General features: G+C 38.5%; 1 protein-coding gene across 1 annotated transcript; it reads right to left on the bottom strand.

The window, feature by feature from the left end:
- Positions 1–2,645: 2,645 nt before the first annotated feature.
- On the bottom strand, positions 2,646–24,467 carry LOC103923150 (opsin-5-like). The gene is made up of 5 exons (XM_009331430.1): positions 24,375–24,467; positions 20,644–20,806; positions 18,638–18,765; positions 17,765–18,099; positions 2,646–3,280 (listed from the first exon to the last, which is right to left on the bottom strand). The coding sequence occupies exons 1-5, from the start codon at positions 24,460–24,462 to the stop codon at positions 2,669–2,671; spliced, it is 1,326 nt and encodes a 441-aa protein (XP_009329705.1). The 5' UTR covers positions 24,463–24,467; the 3' UTR covers positions 2,646–2,668.
- Between the last annotated feature and the right edge of the window lie 334 nt (positions 24,468–24,801).

The raw sequence follows: 24,801 nt of genomic DNA, 5'->3' as shown, positions 1-24,801 counted from the left end.
TTTTTAGGCTTTGCAATGATATGCCAGTTAAAACCCCCAAACATGCGCCTTTGTCAGCGAGTCCTCCAGAGATTTTTTCACATACTCAGCTTTGTGTATTGACGTCAATGGGACTTTGAGCGGGAAGGACGAGATGACCTCTGAACGTAACTTCTACTCCTGTTTTCCACTGATTCATCATCTGAAAAGGTCAGCATTGCTTAAAGGTCCTCAAAGCCTGATCCCACCTCATCTGAAGTAAGAGACAGCAGTCACAGTAATTGCAGCCCCACAGAACTAGGGTCCTGTTTGCGCTGTGCTGCTGACCCATGTCTCTTGGGAAGTCTTGGAGAAAACAGGCACTGAAAGGACTTTCTGAGCATTCAAGGTCCAGCTGCCTTTTCTGATTGCTTTTTTGGAGTTCCTGAAGAGACACAGTATTTTTTACCTTGGGGAGGGTTTCTTTTCTGTAATGCCCTGTAAATGTTTTGTACTCTTCATTAGGTGATGTATTTTAAACTTATATGCATCATGGAAACCCAATAAAAAGTATCTTAATGATTGTTCATATACAAAAACATTGAGGATAAAAGGAGACTTGGTGAGGGCGATGGTGAGGGCAGCTTAAAAACAGGACAGAAAACTCTATGCCCCAAGTAAATATGCCAAATGCACCCTATAGCAACCGAAAATCCCTTAAAGCGACTAATTGGAGACTTTCATAGAGTTTAACATGGCTGTCCCTTTTGCAGTCAGGTACATTTTCTTCAAGTCACCACAGAAACAGCAGCAAAATGTGTTGCTGATGAATCATTGTTGTTATAAAGATACAGATATTCCCCTGAGGCTTTGGTAGTGTCTCCTGGGGAGCGGAGGATCTGCTCTGCAGATGGCAAAGTCCTTGGGGGGACGACTGCCTTATTGCCCAAAGTAACCCCAGCTGGAAAACAAAGCTATAATCACTTTTAATAACAAGGCTATGGTGATTTTGGCTGTGGCCTGGCCAATATGAGAGCCTGGCACTTCCAGCATGCCCTTGCCCTCACAGCAGCAGCAGAGGCTATGGTGCTTCTTGCTGGCAAGCCGCGAAACAGCAGCAGTTCAACCAAATCCTCCCTCCAGTAGAAGCAAATGTTTCAAAAGCCCTTTTTCCAACACCCCTCCATTTTCTTTTCCTTCCTCTTCCAAGGGAGAAAAAAGGAGCCCAAGAACAAGGGAGAGAAGAGCTGTGCCTATTCTTACTCTGCAGCATTGTCCTTGTAAGCCAAATTAAAGAATTCCTGGAGGACTGGGATCTTCATGTGGGGTAGTTTTCACAGGTTTCAGTGGTTTGCACCAGCAGAGATTCTTGTCCCTTACGGTATTTCTGGGCCATGTCTTCACTCTCCTAATTCCAAGGTCCTACACAGGAATCTGGGAATAATAAATCATGTCCTAGGGCAAGTTCTAAAATTATGCCAAAAGGTAAACAAAAGTTACATACTATCTTGAATTACCAGAAATATTTTGATTTCATTCACGTAGAACGAGGTCAGAACCTGCCTGTTCATTTCAAAGCAAGGAACAAAATCACCTATACCTCCCAGCAAATGCAACATATGCGGTCATTCAGCATCGCTTCTTGGAAAACAGGCATTTCAGTTAGCATTTACCTTTCCAGTTGCTATAACAATTAAACCAGCAGGAGCTTGTCCTCTTAAAACTCTACATTAAGTTATTGCTTTTGAACAGACAGAATATAAAATGTACATAGTCTAGAAAGGGTAATAACCTTTTTTGGAAAACCCCTCAATGGTTAGTGTATTCTCTTGAAGACAAAGTAAAAGGATATTACTAAATGCAGAGAGGATTTCTCTGACGTAGTTCATGAAGTGAACACAATTAGTACAATGTACTTAAGTTGGCATGGCAAGAGTCATACAGCATTTATAGCATATCTATGCTGTATGTGCTGATTTTGGCTGGGATAGAGTTAATTTTCTTCATAGCAGCTAGTACGGGGCTATGTTTTGGATTTGTGCTGGAAACAGTGTTGATAACACAGGGATGTTTTCATTACTGCTGAGCAGTGCTTACACAGAGTCAAGGCCTTTTCTGCTTCTCACCCCACCCCACCAGCGAGTAGGCTGGGGGTGCACAAGAAGCCGGGAGGGGACACAGCCAGGACAGCTGACCCCAACTGACCAAAGGGATATTCCACACCATATGACGTCATGCTCAGCATATATAAAGCTGGGGGAAGAAGAAGGAAGGGGGGGATGCTCGGAGTGATGGCGTTTGTCTTCCCAAGTAACCATTACATGTGATGGAGCCCTGCTTTCCTGGGGATGGCTGAACACCTGCCTGCCGATGGGAAGTAGTGAATGAATTCCTTGTTTTGCTTTGCTTGCGTGCGCGGCTTTTGCTTTACCTATTAAACTGTCCTTATCTCAACCCATGAGTTTTGTCACTTTTACCCTTCCGATTCTCTCCCCCATCCCACCAGGGGGGAGTGAGTGAGCGGCTGTGTGGTGCTTAGTTGCCGGCTGGGGTTAAACCACAACACTGTAGCACATGTCCCGTCAAAGAGTATGAGAAAAAACAGGAAAATGGTCTAGAAAATGGGGTAGTAGCAGGACTCTTTAGAAAAAGTTACATTCATAAATCCAGTATAACAACAGTACTGTCAGAGGGCTTCATGCAAGCAGCTCTAGAGGTCTGTAAATGTATGATGCACAGGTACTGCTTCCAAGGTGACTTCCAAGGTATCAATTTCAGTGCTTTTTTCTCCCTGCACAACCACCTTTACTGACTTCTTACTGGCCTGTCTCACTTTTGCTTGGAGGTTGTTCTCCAATGACACAGTTTCTTGAGGAGGGCATTCCATGGCACTTAGCATCTCCTGGAAGCATTCTGGATAGCTTTGAAAGCATTCAAAATTATCACTGCGCTTTTCACGGGGGAAATAAGAACATTCTTCCACAATCGGCAGAGAATTACAGCTGGATTCATTTTTCCCCTTAAATGTTCTCAGGCTGGTGTTCAAAGTTGACCTGTAGTTCTGCGGTGCCTTGACACAAAAACAACTTCTGATGCATAACTGTTGAAGAACTGTGAAATCTTTGGCGATGGTGTTTCGGAAATTGGGCTTCAGGAGGAGATAGATGACTGGATTGTAGAGTGTGGAGGACTTTGCAAAGACAGCTGGCACAGCAAAGGCTAATGGAGGAATCTTATCTATTGATCCAAAAGCTGCCCACAGAGCAATGATGGCATAAGGGCTCCAGGCAGCAAAGAATCCAATGCACACAGCAACACTCAGCTTGCAGAGAAAAAGAGAAAACAGTGAGTTAAAAAATTGCACGCATGAGAAAAATAGCCACCAAAACAGTATATGCATAAAAATACCACCTGATTGAACCCCCTTGATAAAAGTCTCCCCAAGTCTTCCATCATACCTCAATTGCTCTCCAAATGTGTATTTTTCTAGCAATTTAATTCTGTCTGAAACTTACTTCTACCTGAAACTTTCAGAGTTAAAATGTATTAGCTCCTACATTTCTCTTCCTCTTCACTAAAGTGCCATGAAAACTCTTTTTAAACTAAAAAGGAAGCCAACCTAAAGAAAAAGATACCATTCTGGGGAAACACTTGTCTAGATTGCAAAGCCATTGCTATTTACTGTCTAATTCATGAGTAATACTGGTTTTCCTGGTTACAGAATATCTTCCATAATTTAACTGTTGGTGCTCAACTGGAGCCACACACAGGCATCTGAGAGCAGAAAACTGGATTAATCCTGAAGTTGAATCAAATTAATGAATTTAAGTTAACTCCTATTGCACAATTGTTTGTCCTAATAAACTCTATGAAGAAAGCTTTGATAGGCCTTTAAAAAAAAAAAAAAACAAAAACAAAACCAACCAAAGAACCAACAAAAACCAAACACCAAAAAAACCCAACAGGTTTTTTGTATAAATTATCACAGAGATATGTAAAATGCAAGAATAAATATTGGATCTGCAATAAACATAAACCTCGAGAAATCTAAACTGTAAGCACCAGCATGTATAGGAAGACTAACCTGCTGAGCATCATTATAAGCACTGTTTATAACTGAGGTGCACATATATTTTAAAGACAGAAGCAAGAATATTCATGCTCTTGAAGAGCCCATTCTTCACAAGTCCATTCTTGCCAAAAGTATGTATTTCCAAATAAGGAAGACAGTAGAGAATCCATTCAATTTAGAGTAGTACTGGATCCAAGGGACAGAAGAAAATACATAAGGAAAGTAGTTTTGTTTTCAGCTGCTAATTGTGCAACCTGCCTGAGCTGCCCTCTGCAAGCAGGAGTACAGAGCTGCTAACTAGCTCAGTTAACCACAGATCCACCACTTTCCTCAGTGAGGCTCTGTCTATAGATTCAAGGTTGCAAAAAACACAGGTTTTTTTTATTAAGAGAGATAACATTGTGTGTTCAGAGTGAGAATGAAAGAGGCCCTCAGCACTAACACCAGAGGAACACACATTAGACTCTTTTAAGGCGCAGAGAGCTCCTCCAAATGCTATTGTTTTCTCCCTAAGTTTAATAGTCTCACAAATTTTATTGTGCAAGAAGAAATGCATGGTGATTGCCAAGAAATATATACCACAAGTTTTATGAGGAATGTCTGTGGCACTTAACTGTTTTTTCTATTAAGCTAAAATCTGTTTATGAATTTGCGTATGTCTCTAGAAAGCTATCCACTATAATAATAGTGGCACAGGAGAAATTTCCCATTTATGGGTGATTACCATTTAGAGCTCTAATCTGTTAGAGCTCACATGAGGTCCAAAGTTAGAGTCAGTTGACAGAACTGAGAAACAAGGTATTTTGACAGAATGAGACTAGTTAAGAAATGATGAAGAGGCAAATCCACAAGATGGGGTGAACTTAATTTTTCTTTTTGTTTCCATAGCTTCTATTTCTTTACATCAGCTGAAGGTCTGGCTCTATCTATGAATATGCTGGTACCATATGCATGGGTTTTGTAATCCTCAACTGTCCATGGCCAGTATTCAAGACTGAAGCTAAAAGCAGTCTCTGTGGCAAATAATATGCCTTGGCCCTTTAGAATCACATTAAGAAGAAATGGACATTAGAGTCAATTGGTGCATTTCCCAGATGGCTTATTTATGGTAGCAATTAATCTTTGGGATTGCGATAGGCTTTACATTGTTCCTATGAAAAGACATTTGGCACATATTTTCAAGGAGCTCTCAGCCAACTTCCCGAACTGCATCAATACAGTTTCTAGAGCAAGGAAGGGATTAATCTTGCATAACTTGAGCTATCCAAAAACTTATATGCTAAATCTAAGCCAGTCTAGGTTGTTTATAATGTCAAAGGAAAGAGAGACATACCTCCTGAAAGTAATTGATATCATTCAAAGATCTATGTCTAAAATAGATGTGACAGATTGCTCTCAGGTCTTCGTCACTGACAATTTTGAGGATGTACTTAAGCCAACTAAGTTTTAATGGAGCACAATTAGGCAAAAGGAACCCCCTTTGAGACATTTAAGCATATCAACTGTACATATACGTACATGAATGTAGAAAGAGACTTTGTTATTATTATTTATATTGTCATGCCACATATTGAGAAGTCTGGAGTTTAATACAACAGAACTCAAAAGGACTTAACACTCTCGGCCTATGGTAAGAAGTTTCAAGCCAGGTGCTTGATGAAGTACCTCCATCGCCTTAAGATCAACAAAATGACCAACATGGTTCCAAGAAGACAGGTATGAGGAGTGGGCTAACCAGTGATGCCAACACAAGACGGCAAAGAACATCAAGATTTTCATAGGCACAATGAAAGAAGAGAATTTTAATGAGGCACATATGAGGCAACTTTGTGAACATTCACAAGAAATTCACCAAAGGGCCATACCAAAGGACACCTTTGCATTTTTGTGGGCAAACAAGAACAACAGCAGAACTGCATAAGGACAAAAAATGGGGGAACATTGCAGAGTCACACTATGCCTTCAAAGGCATGTTCTTTAGTACACATTCTTGGAGACATGGTGTATTTGTAAAACTGTATCTTAGCTACCTCTGAAATACTATACATGCAAGTTGCAGTGGTCAGTTTTCCTAAAATGATCAGAAAAAGATTATTGAATGTACACTGGTCCAGTGAAAATAGAGAGGCAATGAAGCATAACAAGTCAGCCATAGTAAGGGTTTTCTATTACCTGCATATTGATAATATGGTCAAAGATAATAACAGAAAGTTTTGAAAGCAAAATAATATTTTCCACAAGCTCTTTCACTGTAAGGGACAGAGTACTTGTGAGTGAGCATTCCTTTTTTCCTGCTGGTTCATATTTCAACTTTGCCGATGATTTCCAAAAAACTTTCTTAATTCAGTGCAAAATACAGTGGCCAAAGTTTACCTAAAAACGTACGTAGCAGGATAGAAACAAAGCGACATCGGTTCTGTAATTCAAGCCTCCATAACCAACTAGAATTCTGTGAATATATCAGAAAAAAAACTTTACTTCTGCCTCAGGTAGGTTATTTCCAATTATGAGTTCATTTTACCCCAGAAACCATTGTTCAGAATAACTGATCTGTACATTCGTTCTTTTTACTTCATTAACTCACAAAGGCCACACATCAAGTATGTACACCACTGTTCATAAGTGAATATGACTTTCACACTATGAGACAGGTCAACTACCCCGTTTCATTAAATCACTGTGTGATTGATTCAATTATCTTTATGCTATACTTGATGGACAGATGTCAGTTCTGGCCTTGGATTTCCTCCTGTGAAGGTGATACCACCTGAGGCAGCAGCCACCCGTGCATCACTACACAATGAGACCCAGGGAGGACAAGAGGCATGCTGGACTACAACTGAGCCTTTTCATAATTTCACTCCAGTCGAGCCCAGCATCTCTCATTAAAGCAAAGAAGAGACATATTGCCTAATTTTAGCCTCAGCCTATAATACACAGCTGCTAAAATTGCAGTAACAGCAAACTGAGCCTGTCTAGAACACAAGGAAATTCAACATAAAGCTGTGTGGCTGCTTAAGGAACAATGTGATGAAGTGACTTAGAAAAATATGTGCAGGCCTCATATAAAGGCATTAAAAAATTTAGTTGTTACGGAAACTATTTCAAAAGGCACTAAGTAACTCATTACAGTTTGTAGCAAGTACAATCAAAGGTTTACGATCCAAAATACTTTAGTGTTAATAGGAAGATGATTTTAATGAACTATAATGCACTCTCTGTAATGTCTTTATTTTATCATGGAAATAGAGAGAAAAACAGCTTCAGGTCTATAAGTTATCTTTTCATAACTGCACATATTCATGGAAATTTCTAACACTTTTTCTTTCCAAAGTGACCATCAAGTATCCTGTTGTTGCTCTGCAGTAGTATGAATAAAAGGCAATGCCTTCCTCCCACATCCTGCAAGCCAGATTTTAATTTTAATTATTTGTATTTCCACTCAAAGATCTCACTGATCAGAAGAATCCCTGCGGTCCTGTCCATCATACAGGGATGTAAGAAAAATACTATCACAGGATACATAGCATCCCCCATACACCCAGCACCCATTCTGACTGGGAAGTTTGACATAACTTATGTAGTTTGCCAAGTAGACATTATTTCATTAAATGTAAAAATTCATATAAATGTAGGCATATAGCAATATAATAATTTCCCAAGGTAAGGCAAGAAGTGATTCACCCTTGCTCTGCCTCTTAGCCTAGAATGGACCCTACCATAGCTTGTGAACAATATGATTTAGCACAGAGGAGTTTTCAAAAATCTTTTTAAACTTTGCCCTTGTGTGCAGGCAAATCCTATATACAAAAACCTTCTTAAAAATATCTCCTGGAGAAGCAAATAAACACAATTACAAATGAAAAAAAATTCTTGGTGTCTGTAAAGCAAGCACAAGGATATTGTTCACATACCAAATATAACGGTAGGTGACACTGCTCAGAAATTTACAGGCAAAAATCCTTCTTGGGGAATTACGATTGAGCTGGAACGTGGGGAAAACATTATGGTTTATAAGAAGAGCTTCACAACAAAGAACACAAGTTACAGAGGATATTTTTACATTACAGGTAAATAGAAAAAGAAAACAGGTGTTCTACACGTGCAGCATTAAGTCATCTTCGTAGTTAGATCTTCAGCTGGTGTATGTCAATTCACTCACGCAGACTGGAACAAGCCCTGGCTGTTGGCACAAGCTAAGGATCTGATTGAACTGCTTCAAACTAGGTGTTTATCGGAGTAGCTGTTGAATAAGATGGGGTGAATTCAGCTTGTTGACACGTTTAAGTAAATGATGCTTTACAGGACTGAACCACTGGTGAGAATATCCCTGACACAGCGACACTCAGCCAGTCACCCAGGCACAAAGAGGCAGCAGTACCTTGGTGTCAGCCAACAAGAAACAAAGTCGTGTTACTTGTTCCCATGAAATAAGTGGAAACTAGGCACATGTACAAATTTTTCACAGCTTCCCTCTTAGGATTACTGTAAGTTTCTTTAGTAAGAGCACACAATGCTTGGAAAAGATACTGGCTTAAAGTAAGTGAAAAACAGATTTTATCACATCATATATTTTGAAAACTAATTGAAAAACATGAACCACTTGATCACTATGCTTTTTATTCAAAAAATTATTACAACAGAAATATCTTATTTGAATCCTTGTTGTCTGACTTCTATCTCTAACTTCTAGTTGTCTAACTTGTGGGGTTATTTTGCCTCATGTTTTCAATAGAAAATGACTCATTTCCATGTGCAAAAGCATATATGCATTTGTGTACATGCATACTAAAATTATGCATACATATCCTGTAATTGTACATGCAAAATCCTCTGGAGTATCTAAACTTGTAAAAAAAACCAACAACAAAATGCCTTTTTCTCAGGTATTTCTAATCATGCTCGCAAAGGAACGTGTATTTTTGCATGTCCAGTCCAGATTTCTCAATCTGTCCATCAAGTTTATAAAAATTAGAACTAGAAACACAACACACCAACCATGCTTGATACATTCAATAAACCAAATTCTGAAACTACTCATGTTTTTCCGCCCCCCATCAGGGAAAATATTTGTCACTTCCAATCTGCTTCCAAATAACAATGTCTTCTGGCCTATGGAGAACTACCGACATCTAGAAACAGATTTCCAGATTTGCACTTCTACTGTACAGGAACCAGCACAGAATGCACCAGTCATTCTCATTTTTTTGCTCTCATCTTTCCCTTAACACAGTCACCAAGGTAATTTGCATTAGACTACCCATATTGTAAAACATTACTCATTATAATTAAGAGAAGGCACATGAAGAATGAGAGCACATGCATTACAAAAGGTCTATTTGTTTATACATTTAATAACTGGTGTGAAGCATTATTTCAAATTTATGTTCCGGGCAGGTTTCTAGCAACTCATTTTGGCTGAAAGGATTTTAAAAGCCTTGTAGGTAGTCCTAGTACGAATTGGTCAGCCATGTTCAAAAAAACCCCAAACACACCATATGCCTCAACAGCATTTTCTAAAAGTGAACTAACATGTAAGCCTCTGGTCCTCAGTGCTGCAAGTTTGAATCATTGCTCATCTTTCTCAGAACGGTTCCCACAGGTTGGGTCCAGTTTGTTCTGGCCAGTATAAACAGATCCAAAGCATGCTTACTGCAAAAGTGGCATCAGTGAGTGTCACCCTGAGCCTCATGCATTTTTGTATCCTGGGGAATTATCTTGCCAGGACTGCTGGCATTAGATAACATGAAATCTAGAAATGTTGTGAATCATACGAGTTTTCAAAATAATAATTTCAGCCCAAACTGCAGCCCATTACTCCAGATTTAATCAGAAGCCAGAAGTCTCACTAAGCAAATTTATGTCCTTAGCAAGGCAAACAGATTTGACATCACAGACACTGAAGTTAAGACTGACAATCACTAGCACATGTTAAGATCCTGTTAAGCATGGTATAAAAGCATCAGCGTGAGCAAAGTCAATCTAATCTTTAATCATCATTCATTTAGTACCAGACTGCACCAAAAGGAGCATTGCAGGCTTGGGGACAGGATGGGGGACTCTCATGGTAGGGGTGGCAACAGGATAATAGGCTGCCTGACACTGGCAGTTCTCTTGCTGGAAAAAAGGTGTTATCTCTCATTTTCCTACTTAAACTATGCAGACATAAAGCTTTCTCCTGCATGGTGCTACTCAGCCAGGAGCAGCTTGCAAAGAAAAATTAACCCCCAGAACCTCTCCCCAGCACTCCAGCCATGTTAAAAACAGTACACAGGAGATGTATCCTGGACACGAAGACTGGGTTTTATAGTCTCATTGGCTAAACTGCTAAATAAAATAAGATTAGGGACCACTGCCTGGATCTAGCACAGACTAGTCACCTCCATACTGCATAGTGTTGGACCCTGGGTCTCACCAGCATTCTCTTGTGGTGTCTTCATGGGCTTAAGATACAATTATTGCAGGTTCAGTGTACTTTTTTTCAGTTCAAAGTGTCTTTATGGCATGAAGGAGAGTATTTGTTGCATGCCCGAGGAAGGGGCATTAGGATCATGTCAGAGTGCAGATGCTGCTTGGATAATTCTAGCAAACTGTACAAGAGGGAACTGGTACAAGACAAATGTGCCACAGTCTTGTCCATATCACCTTTTAGGAACAGCCCCTGGTTTGCGTTATCCCCTGACCTATGCCCAGGCACGGGTAAAAAGCACACAAGGGAGCATGCTAACAACTAAGCAACAGGGCAATCATTGGGCCAGTGCTTGTGATCCTTGGCCTTCTTTTCTTTGACAATACAGAAATTACCACCATTTCCTGCTACAACTCCTCAGATTCGTCTGCTTTTATCTGCTGCCTTTTGCTTCCTAGTTTGATAGGAAGACATTTGGGTTCCCAGTTTTCTGGGTCTGCACTCCTACAGCATCTAACAATACTGGCTCCTTTGCATTCTAGTGATGTTTGTTTCCACAACAAAATAATTTTCATATAGTCCAAAATCCAAGGAGACAGAAATGTACCTTACACCTGTGATACTAAGCTGCCCTAAGAATTCAAGACTAGTTTACATCAACCAGTATTTCAAATAACAAGTGAAGATTTCACTATAGGTAAGAAATTATGAATGTTAAGATATTAGGAGTCTTTGCTGATCATTTTCTTACCTTGTCATAGCCCAGCATGGAGCTATACCTGCAAACTTCTAATAGATGCCATGTTTAGATAACAGTATAATAATTACATAGTGAACTTCCTTTTTAATTATAAAATATTTAAATACTGAATTATCTATATATCTGTTATGTAGTGTGTAGTTTCAGCAAGCTTTAATGGAGACTATGTAGATGCTTTAGACCATTCAGTCCTTAGCATCTACAGCTCAGCATGTGTCACTATTTTAGTGCCTGCCTGCAATTTCAGACTCGACAGCTGACACTGTGTCAATTATCTGCAAATTTCAGTAAATCAGTATGAGCTTCAGATCCTCAACCAGCCTGAAGAACTCCTGTTTAGATGTCCAAATATAATGCAGTAGCTTCAATGTAACAGCCAACCTCTACATTTAAAAATTTCATCTACAGAAGAATAATATTGTCCAGAAATATGCACAGAACTTAAGAATATATAATGTAAGTTGTGTAGTATTTTTTCACTACACTTTACCCTCACTGTAATGAACTCCCTTGGGACTCAGATAAATGTTTGCTATATAAACACATTCACTATAGCAAAGAAGATTTAGCAAGTTCTTCTATCTAGACAATAAACTGACTAAAAAATCTTCACTTTCAACTGATCATTGTATACCTGCATGGAGACTACAACATTATTGCTTAAGATTGTCAGGATTATCAAGAATATCAGTAAGAAGGAGCAATGTACAGAAGAAGGCATGGAAAGGAGAGTTTCTGGTCAAGTTCAGGAAAGATACTCTTGAGTTAGGCCATGGACTTTTAAAACCCTGTGCCCCTACGGATCTTTTATGAGGAGCGGAACTATTGTAGCCTGTAGGCACAGACAAGGTAAACCTGCATGCTGTCAGGGCCAGTCCATCCAACACGCCTGAAGCCAATGCTAGGAACAGGCAGGGAAGTGGCGTTTCAGTGTATTCAGCATCTTGCATGTCTGGACTTGAAGTATCTCTATGTACAACAGAGAACCTTGCTGGCATACAGATGTTCCTGGTACAAAATTATTAATAAAGGATACTTCACTGTAATAATAAAAATATTTTAGAATAGAAAGTTAGAAGTACATTTTCTGCTTCTTAAGAAACATATTGCAAAAAGTTTTTGAATAGGAAGTCTTGAGCATTAATGAATGACAAGAATCAAGCCTTCCTGAGATGATGTCATTTAAATTGAGAGGACTGCATGTTGTTCTTTCTGTGAATCATTTAAGGTCCATCATTTGTCTCTTCTGTAGAACCTTTTGCTTACTTTGGCAGCCAAATTCATTCTTGTCTGCAAAACAGAAAAGAATATTTGCAGCATGTTAACTTTTCTCAATTTATTTATGCGATATACATATTGCAGCACAGCCTTAAAGGATTCTCAGTTCCCGGAGGCTGCAAAGAAGGAGAAATGGGCTCTCAGAAGGTAATTAGATAAGGCTATGACAAAGCCAATAAAATGATAGTTTCTTCTTTCCTTTCACTTTTAAAGGAATTGCTATGGGTGAAGCTATTCTGCTGAGAATAGAAAGTTTTTCCTACAAATTGCTTCTGACAGGGTAAATGCAACTATTTTCAAGATCTGTGAGACTTAGTCCAAATGCATGCTTATAAGCAGCAAATTAATTCCACTGATTTTTCATGCCTCAAGGGACTATTACAACCTCTACTTTGTTTTTCTGCAAAATAATAAGCCAGTGAGCCAATGCATTGCTAAAATAGAGGAAGAAGTAAAAGAAATTAGAAATTCACAGGCTAAGCTTTGAAAATTCATGTAATGAATTTTACTCCTCCCTTCATTCAACAAAGCACAAAAGAGTAAAAAAAGTAAAAACAGTAAACTACTGTTACAGTACCATGCTTCAGAAAAAAACACCTGATTCATATTGGTATCTGCTCTAAAACAAGTCAATGGGCCTCTTTCCAATGATTACTCTGCTCTCAAGACCTTGGAACAGACCTTTGGCAGCATTTTTTTTAAGCAATCTGGCATTACTTTGTTCACTTATTCTTTTGTACATACTTAGAGAGAGCATCTCACTGTATCTACTCAGCTTAATGGTGCTGAGCTGTGCAAGACAAAGGTAATTCTTCTTCAACTGTCTTGCTAAAATATGGCAAAAAATATTTTTAATGCTATCTAGTTGCTACTGCCCAAAAATTTTTGGTAACTGTCTATTTTAAAGTAAGTCCTATGATTAGCGCACAGCTTACAAAAAGTATGCATAAATGGATATGCCCTCTCCTGTACTCAGGCACTACTACATATTGCCTGTAGCTCTAAGTAGAAACCATGCTCTAATGTAGCATAAAATTTAATTTAAAATGTGTACATCAGTTATGTATCTTTAATGCAATCCATTCTCCTTGCATCATGGACTACCTTGGTTGAAGGTCACGCCTGATGGAGCCCTGCTTTCCTGGGGATGGCTGAACACCTGCCTGCCCATGGGAAGTAGTGAATGGATTCCTTGTTTTGCTTTGCTTGTGCACATGGCTTTTGCTTTACCTACTAAACTGTCTTTATCTCAACCCATGAGTTTTCTCACTATTACTCTTCCGCCCCATCCCAGCGGGGGGAGTGAGCGAGCGGCTATGTGGTGCTTAGTTGCCGGCTGGGGTTAAACCACAACAGCCGATTGCCTCCACCCCAAATCAATAAATATTATACAGTCAATAGTGTAAGTAATGTAATTGTAAGTTTGCCATTGGCTGTCTTCATGCAGATTCCCTCCCTTCGCACGCATTTAGAAACAGCACACAGACCACTAATCTCCAAATGGCTTTGAAATGCCTGCAGCAAAGTGCAATGTTGCTGTGCCTCACAACTAAAGCATCTTTTTAAAGTGGACAAAATCAAACAAGGCATTGAACAGCTGTAATTCTTCTTTCACTTCAGGAATAGATTTACCCATTACAATGAATTATTCAGATTTAGCATCCTGTATTCTAAACTGTAGGCCTTCTTTGAAGAGTAACCTTTATCCAATTTGATTTCCATTATATTTCCTATTATGCTCATAGGTCTTCCCAGCTGTAATTAATCACAGCTTTCAAGATAGCTTGTACCAGTGGATGTACAATACTTCCACTTTCAGAACAGTGCGACATCCTCCATTAACGTTGGTTGTAAAATCTCTCTTAATTTAACAAAAAATAATTCAATGAGGATTAAAAAAACCCAAGCACTATGTCCATGCATTGTACAAACCCAATTTAAGACCAAATAACCTCCATGGTGTGCAGATTTGTGTTGTTTCTCTAGAAATCATTGCATTCCATACTAAGAACAAAATCAGTTTCTTCAATAAACAACATTAGAAAAGAGATGTGAATTATTCAACCTTCTCCTTTTAGCCAAATGATACTTCAGTGTTTTAAATCAGGTACTTCAGAGGTGTCACAAATTCGAGCCAAAAAGAAATACAAGTTGAGTACCAGGAGTTTTGTCCAAGGTCATACATGAAGTCTGAATCAGAACAAAAACTGAACATAATCTCCCAGGCCAAAGGCTTGCCCCTCATGATTTAAATTGAGTGTACTGCAGACAATTCAGAGATGGTATTTGGACAAATATTTGGTGAGACATGAAGTTACACTCATGGTGGTTTTGCTCCTGCAACATCTAGGGGGAACTAGGATGCGTTTCTGAAATGGCTTAATCCCAAGGAACTCCTGGAGAAGAGGCAATTTTCTACATCTCTACTTGCATTCGTTATATTTATCTGTCTTATCTATATGCTCAGAGCATGTTTTCTCCAGAAGATGGCAAACCCATGCACCTGTGAAGAGATCACATGAGAACAATAGTGTCCTCTGTATGCATGAAAATTGATTTTTATGGCACTATATAATAATAAAAGCAATATCAGTAGTTAGCCAACCTTGCAAATTCACAAGCACAAAAGCACTAATAGCACTATACAGCTCCCATTACATTTTCTAAAAGTCTTGTTATTGTCATTCTAAAATAGCACAGAAAAAAACACTACAGACAGATCTTTTAACATGGGAAGTAGATTAGTGATAGCGAATGTTATCTGTATTTTATTGATTTTTTTAAAATGAAAATATTCAATTACTAATAAACAAATAGACTAAAGTGGGCCTAAATTGAACACTATGGCTTGGTTATGTTAATACGGTTTAGGAAAGAGATAGCCACTTTGTGTGCAGGGCAGTACAGATTAAAGCAAACTGCAGGAACTTGGGAAACCTTTACGCTTACAGAGGAACCCGTGGCATTTTCTTGGAGCCTCGAGGCATAGGCAGCTGCCAAGCAAGAGCTTCTATAATCATATTTCTGGACTTAGCTGGATTCTTAAGTGTCTAAGTCCCACTTTAAGTGCCCAAGTCATTTTCTCGATTTAGCTTTTCAAGACTGAAGCAATGTCCAAGCACTTCAGCTGAAGCTGGATCAGACAGTAGAGGCATAGGTCCAACCTGACCAGGACTCCTAAGTTACAGTGACCTGATGTCAGAGGGAGGATGGAAAAGGCCGGAGGAAGAATGGGCTATAAATTGTCTCTAATTTGACAGGCGCTACAAGGTAGGCTGTATTGCAGCTCAAATCCAGCAGGAAGAACTACAGTTCAACAAATAATCATTCCAAGCACACCACAAAATTGACATATTTGGGGTGGATTGTTTTAGCAAATTTTATCATGGAAAAAAAAATCCAAACAAAAATGTCTCTTCTCTCCTCTCTGTTTTTATGAGTTTTACTTAAACCGTCGTCTTAGCAGGTATCTCCAAGGGATTATCACATATAACTAGTTGTTGTTTGTATTATTATTATTCCAGGGTGAGATTCTCTGCAGATAAGCAGTCTCAGGGTAACTCAAAGAGTTTACAATCTAACAGTGAAGATCAGAGCAATTTTGAGGGGAAAAAATCAGGGAATAAAAAGAAGAAACACTTGCCAGTACATGATAAGCAGTTCTGCTAGTGTTCCAGCAACCCAACCAATATCAACCTCTATGATATACCAGTGTGACTTTTTGTGTTAACATCACAAAGGAAATTTTGAAGGAGATATTGTTTTCATTTTGCCAGTGTTTATTAGAAGGAACTCATAAGAATGACAAGTAGCATTGAACATGCACGCACATTTCTGAGTGTTGTGAGCATACAGTGTAACCAGCATCTTGGTCTCACTGAACAGTACAGAAGTCAATTAGGATAAGCTATGAAGAGCCTTAAAAGTTAATTAAAGAATTAAAGGATAGTATCCTGTAGTCAAGTGAAAGACTTAAGAAAATTAATGTCTACTGAATATCCAGGAGTGGGGCAGGAATACACCTAAGAGCTTTAGTTGGGAAATGTTCCATCTAAGAGTTATTACAAAGAAGGAGTAGGTAAGACATGGAAATAACTCTTTAGGTCTTAAACTGCTTAGATTGAGGAAGATATTTAGGTAACAAGACCATGCAGTAGACAGGAGGATGATGTTTCCCATGGTGATCAAAACCAAGGTACTCAAAGAGAGAGACAGGGCAGATTAAGATGTCTAGTGCAGCTACACTTCACTTGGTAATCTGGAGAGATATGTCAGAGAGAGACCAAGTTTCTTAGCATGAAAAAGAGAAAGCAGATCATCTATACAGAAGCAGATCTGTGAGATATTCAATTGTATTTGCAAATGAGAGTGTCCATATTCCTGAACAGAAAGAGAAGATAAGGACCAAAGATGATTCCAAGGAGAAAATTGAAGGGTGGTGAGGAAGATACTTAGAAGAACACGCCAAACAAATAACTAGAGAAATGAGAGAAGGAGTCATTGAAATCAAAAAAAAATAAAGATTTTCTCACCGGAGATAATTAACAGAGTCAAGAGGTAACACTCGTGTCTTTCAAGAAGTACATTATCTAAAGAGTGAAGCACACCTAACATTAGCTGCAAAGTTCTTTTTCTTATTTTTTGGTATATTAAAAAAAATAGATGCTGATCTTCTCCTGGAAAGGACAGGGACATATTTTGCCAGGAGGAAACAATTTCCACAATGAATACTGTCACCACAGGTTTAATTTTACTGTATAGGTTAGTGAAACACAAACCTTCAGATGTTTTGGTTCAAGAAGTATTTACAGAAATACACTTTTCTGTGACTTTTGTCCTTTGTTCAGTTATAAACAAGAGAATTTCATCTCTACACTACTATTTAAAACCTTCAATGATATAAAGCTTAAGCCTGGATCTCCTCAGATGCCTGTAGCTGGGAAACAGAATTCACTCACTCAAAACCGGACTGGCTTTCATAAGCAATGGTTCAAGAGCATGAGACCCAAACTCACTTCTACACAGTGCTCCAATTTTTAACCTTCCTTTTGATCAAAAGTCTGAAATCTTAATTTTCACAAGTAATGAAGCTCTGTGAGCTTAATTATCACCCTCCAGAAACAACACAGCTACTATTTGTATGTTTAGCAACTCATTGCCATGCAGCGAATCTGCACAAGACAATACTGTTGTCTGAAATGAAAATGCAGTAAGAACCATTTTTCTTTTCCATCTTTATTCCCTCCTCAGGAAATTTCTTGCTTGCCAAAGACTAACTTTCAAATACCTTGACAGTAATGGTTTGCGCGTTGCTCATCCTGGCAGGGCCGGAGACGTGCTGTTCCACTGCTTTCCTGGATTCTTTCACAGTTACCAGAATAAGAGAGTAGGAAGTGACAATTACTCCGCAAGGGAGAATAAAACAGAAAACAAAGAGGACTACAGTATAAGACATGGCCACAGCGTTTATGTTGGTGGAGTGCCAGTCAATGCAGCAGGCTGTGCCGTAGGGCTCCACTCCATATTCTCCCCAGTGAGCTAGGGGAGAACAGGCAAAAATTACTGCGTAAGTCCAAGCACAGGCTATCAATATTTGTCCATGTTCTCTCCTGAACCTGTTCCCTGGAAGACACAAAACAAGATCAGCATCGTTGCTATGTCTACATGGAGTTTCCCATATGCAGTCAGTTGAGCAAGGTAATTTAAGAAGGACAACTTCAATAGGTGTTCAAAATATTATAGCATATTGAAGGTTTGTAAGAATAGGGCATGGTTAGTAACAATTTGCAAAAGAATTAGGTAGCTGAATTCTCTGATATGTGTAGGATACTTAGCACAACATAAATCTGTATGAATAAATCTCTGTCAAAATGTAGCAATAAACTCTGAAAAAAATAGTTTGTTCAGGCCAGCCTTGCTTTCAGATCGGAACTCTTATTCCATGTTTCCATATCATCATTCTGACTTAAAAGAGCTTAAAAGTAATCAATTGCATCTCTCTAGCCCTATAGTTAATTATCAATGATCACAGAAATAAGAATTGTTTGACTGGATATAAAAGATCTCTTCTATAAAAATACTTCTAGGATATGCAACCCAGAAATGGTGGTCTATGTTCACAAGAAAAATTGAGTAATTTAAGGCAGAAACATTAGCTTACCATAAGCTGGAAAACAAATTTTGAGGCAGCACACAGTGCTCAGTAATGTCAGTGTTGAGAGACTGCAGAGCCCAAACAGCACCCCACAAAATGCATAGAACAAGCAAATCTGTTTCCCATACAGCCACCTGGCAAATAACCAAGACAGTTAATTCTTAGATGCTATACTTCTTTCTTAAATGTAATACTAAATGGTAGAAATACATTTACAGTTGTAGCCTTAAAAATTCAACAAAACTGCATGATAAAATTATTTGTTGGTCAATGATCAACTAAAAAAGCTATTCTCATTTGAAAAACTTACAGCCAGTAAAGTAAATGTCCTGCTTTATTTTTATGATTCACATTTAAGCCTTTTTATTTTTCTAAAACAAAGCAGTATATCTTAATGATAAACATTCTGAAAAGAAAAATCAAAATGCTTGTCACTAATAGGCCGAGGTCATAAAATAATACAGCTTATTATTATTTCTGCTATCTTTATGTATATTTTTAAACTAGTTTTCATCAAAATCAACACATTCTCTTGTGAAGGTTCTCCAGAAGAACAAAAATTTGATCTGAATCACTACACCTCCTCCCTTTCTATTCAGACACCGGCAGTATTTGCAGTAGCAGTTATCAAAAGCCCTATTCTAGATTTTGAAGACATCATCTCCATTAGTCAATGCATTTAGCAATATTTTAACATAAAAAGTAATGTGGTAAAAACTGACTAATTACTGGATTTTTTCTCTTAGTTTTTATTTTGATGCCAAAATGAGAGAAAACTAGATAGGAGAAGGACAGAGAGAGATTTTTTCACATCAAACCAAGTACATTTTTTTTATTTTGGTCAACTGAAAAGAAAAAATTACCCAGGGGTTATGTTGGGTGAGGTGTTCTCCGTCTCTTTTGTTAAATATATTCTACTTAATTGCATTATTAGACACACATTCCTAGGTTTCTCAGTAAAGTGTTTTGGGAAGCCAAATCAGCACTGCATATTCACATCTGTACAGTTGCAGGACATACTGCAACAACTAGGATAGACTAAAATATTACAAATACCATCCTATCCCAAACCATGCAGAACAGCTCCTGACAACCAGTTCTGATCTTCCTTCATCTTTTCTATCTAGTTCCCTTCTCTCAAATGCTTTCACACCGCCTGGGTTTCACAAATACTATTTGAGGTCTAGTAATGAGTCTCCTAAGCCTCCCAAACTTTAAAAGAAGATCACAAAAAATAGATCTTGCACAATGGCATGAGGTTGAATTCATGTGGATAAAGAGGATAGAAGCGGGGAGGGAGCCAGGGAGCGTGGAAGTGAGCCAGGAAAGGGAAGGAGATGTGCCTTAGGGAAGGAAGGAAGGAAGGAAGGAAGGAAGGAAGGAAGGAAGGAAGGAAGGAAGGAAGGAAGGAAGGAAGGAAGGAAGGAAGGAAGGAAGGAAGGAAGGAAGGAAGGAAGGAAGGAAGGAAGGAAGGAAGGAAGGAAGGAAGGAAGGAAGGAAGGAAGGAAGGAAGGAAGGAAGGAAGGAAGGAAGGAAGGAAGGAAGGAAGACAGGAAGTTAGTTCTAAATTCAGAGTGTTGGCCTAAAAAATAATCCAGAACATTACATTTCTATGCATCATCACTACCACTACTTCTGGTGATCATAAGTAAATTCAGGGTATTCTTTTCATGGTACCAAATTTCACTGTCCAACTGAAAAAAAATAAAACATTTTACCATCACTTGAAGCATACTACCCACGAAGAATAAAAGCAGTAGGAAGTGGATGTTTGGAAAAAAATCTTCTCAGCCCTGCAGAAGTCAAAAAGATAGTGACCTCAAATAGACACAAACGCTAATTAACACCAGCACTCCATAAAGCTGCTGTTACAGAGCATCCTTCTCTCAATCCCTCTAACTAATTCCCACTTTTATGGCAAGCAAAGTGGCAGAGTAATTTGGTCTTCGTCACTGACACAGACCTCCAGAGCCTGCGGAGGATGTTAAACACCACGTGCATAGTGAACGAACCTGTGTGAAAGGCTGGAGGTTACAGCTAGAGGGTACAATGTCAGAGTCATACCAAGGTCACTGATGGCAAGGTTAATAATGAAGTATTCTGCTGGTTTCAACAAATTCTTTTTCTTGTAGGAGACGTATAGGAGAATACCATTGCCACATAAGGAGCATATTCCTGCAGAGAAACACACAATATGAAGAAAAAGTTATTTTCATACATCCTTTTTTTTTTTCCTGCACAAGAACAATGTGCTGTCATCATAGCTAGCATTTATCAGATAAACTTGTCTCTTTTTTATATTTGTGGTTTTCTCTCCTTTATATTTCAGATTTTTTTTTTTAAATTTGTATAATTTTTCCTGGTTTCTTCCTGTTTTGTCCATCAAACTATCTAGAAAGACCTAATGAATAATTTTATCCACTAAATTAACTGACCTGCCAAAAAAACATTTTTCTTGTAGGAAGCTGGCATTAATTAAGCCGGAGACAATATCCACCTGGCACTGCACACATTTTCCCAGTTCCAGGTCTAGAGCTCTCCATTCACTAACGCTTCTTCCTTTCTCTTTGAGGCATTTTCTCAGAGGTGCCTGTTATAGTTCCTAGTAATAATAGGCAATATAGCAAGACTGTTGAATTATGCATGAAAGAGAAAAATGCAGTTATGTCTCTACTGTGTGTAGATGGAACTATTTTCTCTGGGAATGCTGCTTTTACTATGAGACCTGCCAAGAAACTTAAGAAGGCTGCAAGTAGTCTAGCAGAAGACAAGCAATTGTCTCTCTACCTTTAAGCTAACAGGATCAAAACCTATGATGAATACACAAAGTTAGATAAGAATTAGGTGAGCACCAGTTTAGAAGGTCAGACAACAGTCAAACCCCAGAGTTTCAGGCAGCCTTTTATAGACACACAAGAACACCTCTTTCATACATAAAAGCTTCGGAGGGCCATGAACAGGAGAATGTGTAATGAATGGGAGGGCCCCTTAACTAATGCCATGTGAAATCAAGCTGTTGAATGGAGACGAAGTGCTTTTGTGGACTTCACTGCCTATTCCTGCATACCTTTGGAAAAAGGAACACCTTACCTATAGTATATAGGTAAATATTGATATAGAAATCAAGGTTAACGAGTTGCATAGAGACCACAGACTGACATTGGCTTTGGATTATACCCATAAGAGAATATGCCTAATTTAATCATACTCTCACACGAAAAAAAATACATAATTTTCCCAAATGTTCTACAGAGTATGATATTTTCTCATAAGGAAATGGCAGATTAGCAAGTAATGTTAGACACTGATACTAAATTCCTTTCCATCACTGATCTCCTTAAGCCCATTTTAGATATTTTCAATTTAAAATCTGGAGAGAGAAAAGATATTCTCCTTGAATTCTTCTCCTGCAAATGTGCAACAATTTTATTCCAAATATTTTTCTTCCCAGACTTCAAAAATATAACAATGAAAACACAGTAAAAGGCAATCATTTTGTTTAAAATTATTGTTTCCATTTTTTCCCACATTTTAATATTTTTCAATGTTTCAATTACATTTCAATCTAATTATCACTTGGTATCTCTAAAAGGAACATTATCTAAGCAGAATCAGGTTGGCTGAGGTCAAGGAGCACGGATCATCAGACTGTCAGGATATGATCTCTCACTGTTCCTACTATAAGATTAATTTTAACCAGATCATAAAAATTGTAGCCACATCAGAGATATCAGTTTCACCAAATATCTTCAGTGGCTATACTACAGGAGAGTCAATCATCACACTTTTCCTTAGCAAAAACTCAATTTTATTTTTTGCTTTTATTTCCCACGGTGTATGTTCTTGTCTGGATTACCAGCTCAAATCCATATACAGTTTTTTAGCATGCACCAAAAACTAGGGGATCTAGTTGACTGTATGGTCAAAGCCATCCCTGTTCACATATGTGTCCATTGTGAAATTCCTGGAGGGAGAGATGGGAAGAGGTTTTATCTAAAACAGTTTTTTTTTTCCTTTTTAAGCATATAATTTTTCTTTCAAATATTATGTGCAACTTTTACAAAATACCACTTACTGGAAACCTCTTTTCCATGTTTCCCATTCCTCCTCATATTAGCAAACACTGGAATAAACTGCTTAGTAAAAGCAGTTTAAGTGAGTTAAACTCACTAAGCAGAACTTAGTGAGTTCATGGAAAGTTTTTCAGAGGAGGCTTGACAGATTTTGGTCAGGAACGGTATAAGGGGTCAGCAAATGCACTAAATGCTCTCTCAGGATCACTCCAAGCTCCATTTTCTATGGCCTTGTGAACATAATGCATTTGTTTTCTAAGCAGGGCTCTACAACTGCTTTGGCACAACTGACAGAGTAGATACTGAAGATACATCCTAAAAAGAGACTCAGTGATCTGAGCATGGATGATTGTCACGGGATCCAGAAAGGGAAAGTTAAAAAAAGTTATGAGGCAACTCTATGCTGTATGACTAGCTGAACAAAGATGGGAGAGGAGAACATAGGACAGACATAGATGAAATTTTCACTGTTTTATCAGCAGTGATGTCAGTAAAGAGGTCTGCATCTTATTTGTTGTTGATAACACACAGAAAATACCAAAACCAAAAATAAAGCTACACCAGAAAATTTCAAGTCCATCTGCCAGGAGGAAAATGGCACGAGGTTTCTGATGAGAAATGACCTTATTGTAGCTGAACCAGCTCTGCAAATTCAGGAGTCTCTAAATTGATATGCATTGTCCAGCCAGGCTATAAGTCTCCTCTCAAACTCAGCTATCCGTATACAGCTACACTCTAAAAGTAATAGGCCTACATTCATTTAAATTTTTGAATCAAAATGTTGAAAAAACATGTTAATCTTTGAAGCCATTAGGATGCCAATATTCATTGACAGTCAATGGGGATAGAAGGCACAGGTTCACTCTTTGTTGGTGCTATATTTATTTTGCAATAATCCTATACTTCAGGGCTAGTATTTGTTGCCTTAAGGAAGGAAAATTACAAGGAGGATTTTTTTTCCTGTTAGGGCATTCATTTGGCTTCTGCATTTTTCTTTTTCATGATCTTCTGAAGCACCAGACATTAGCCGTGCCTACTGACTGAACTTAGCCAGGGTGGCCATTGCTCTCCCAGATGTGTGGGTTGCCTTTCCTGGCTTCTGGCTCATGGTTACACCAATCAGTACCTTTAGGATTGGATCTGGATTTTTTCCTCAGTCAGACCAGGACTATGGAGGATAAATATGCCTCCTGTCTAACAGCATAGCCACCTCCCCAGAAATTTCACTTTCTAAGGCAATGACTGGACATTGGACATAAACCTGATCTTTCCAGCACCTTTCCTGGACACATTATACTTATGGCTTTTGGTATTTTACTTCAGGCATTATGAGGAATCAGAATATGTTGTTTGCAATGATGAATGGAAGAGATGCTTTCCTGTTTACACTTAACAATGATCACGCGGATGCCAAGAACTGCCAGGGCCTCAAAAACCAGTGTACCTGTCCAGCTTTATATTCCTAATACTGAATAAAGTTTTTGTACCTAATGTAAATCACAGGTTAAAAACCTTTTAATGATTTTACTCTGTGCTTTTTTCCCCCTTTTTATGAATACAGAGAAGTTTATCTGTGTCAGAAACAAACTTGACTTTTACAGTCAAGTCTCCTTACCACATCAAATACAGCCAAAGCTCTATAAACACACGTACCATGAAATCATACTTACCAAATACCATATAACATATTCCAACAACAATGTCAGCTGATTCTGTTATTTTGGACCGGAATGTTGAGTTCCCAAAAGATGGGCTCATCTGAAAAACAAAACAGGACATGGTATTAGAAATTCAGTATCCAAGCAGACACCTGTGATCTCTCTGCAAGGCTATAAGCTGTTTGGTGGGGAAGGACAGGGAGAATTGAATTTTATTTTATTTTCTGAATTAACAATTAATTTATCTGAGTGGAGGATGCAAAGAGGACAGAGCCAGGCTCTTTTCAGTGGTGCCCAGTGCTAGGACAAGAGGCAATGTGCACAAACTGAAACATGGGAGTTTCCTTCTGAACATCAGGAAACTTTTTCACTGTGAGAGTGGCCAAGCACTGACACAGGTTGCCCAGGGAGGTTGCAGAGTCTTCATCCTTAGAGATAT

This window comes from Pygoscelis adeliae, unplaced genomic scaffold, assembly GCF_000699105.1.
Source record: "Pygoscelis adeliae isolate BGI_AS28 unplaced genomic scaffold, ASM69910v1 Scaffold108, whole genome shotgun sequence".
Lineage (NCBI taxonomy): Eukaryota > Metazoa > Chordata > Aves > Sphenisciformes > Spheniscidae > Pygoscelis > Pygoscelis adeliae.
Note: the sequence above shows the minus strand (reverse complement) of the source record. Positions and strands in the feature narration are given on the sequence as shown.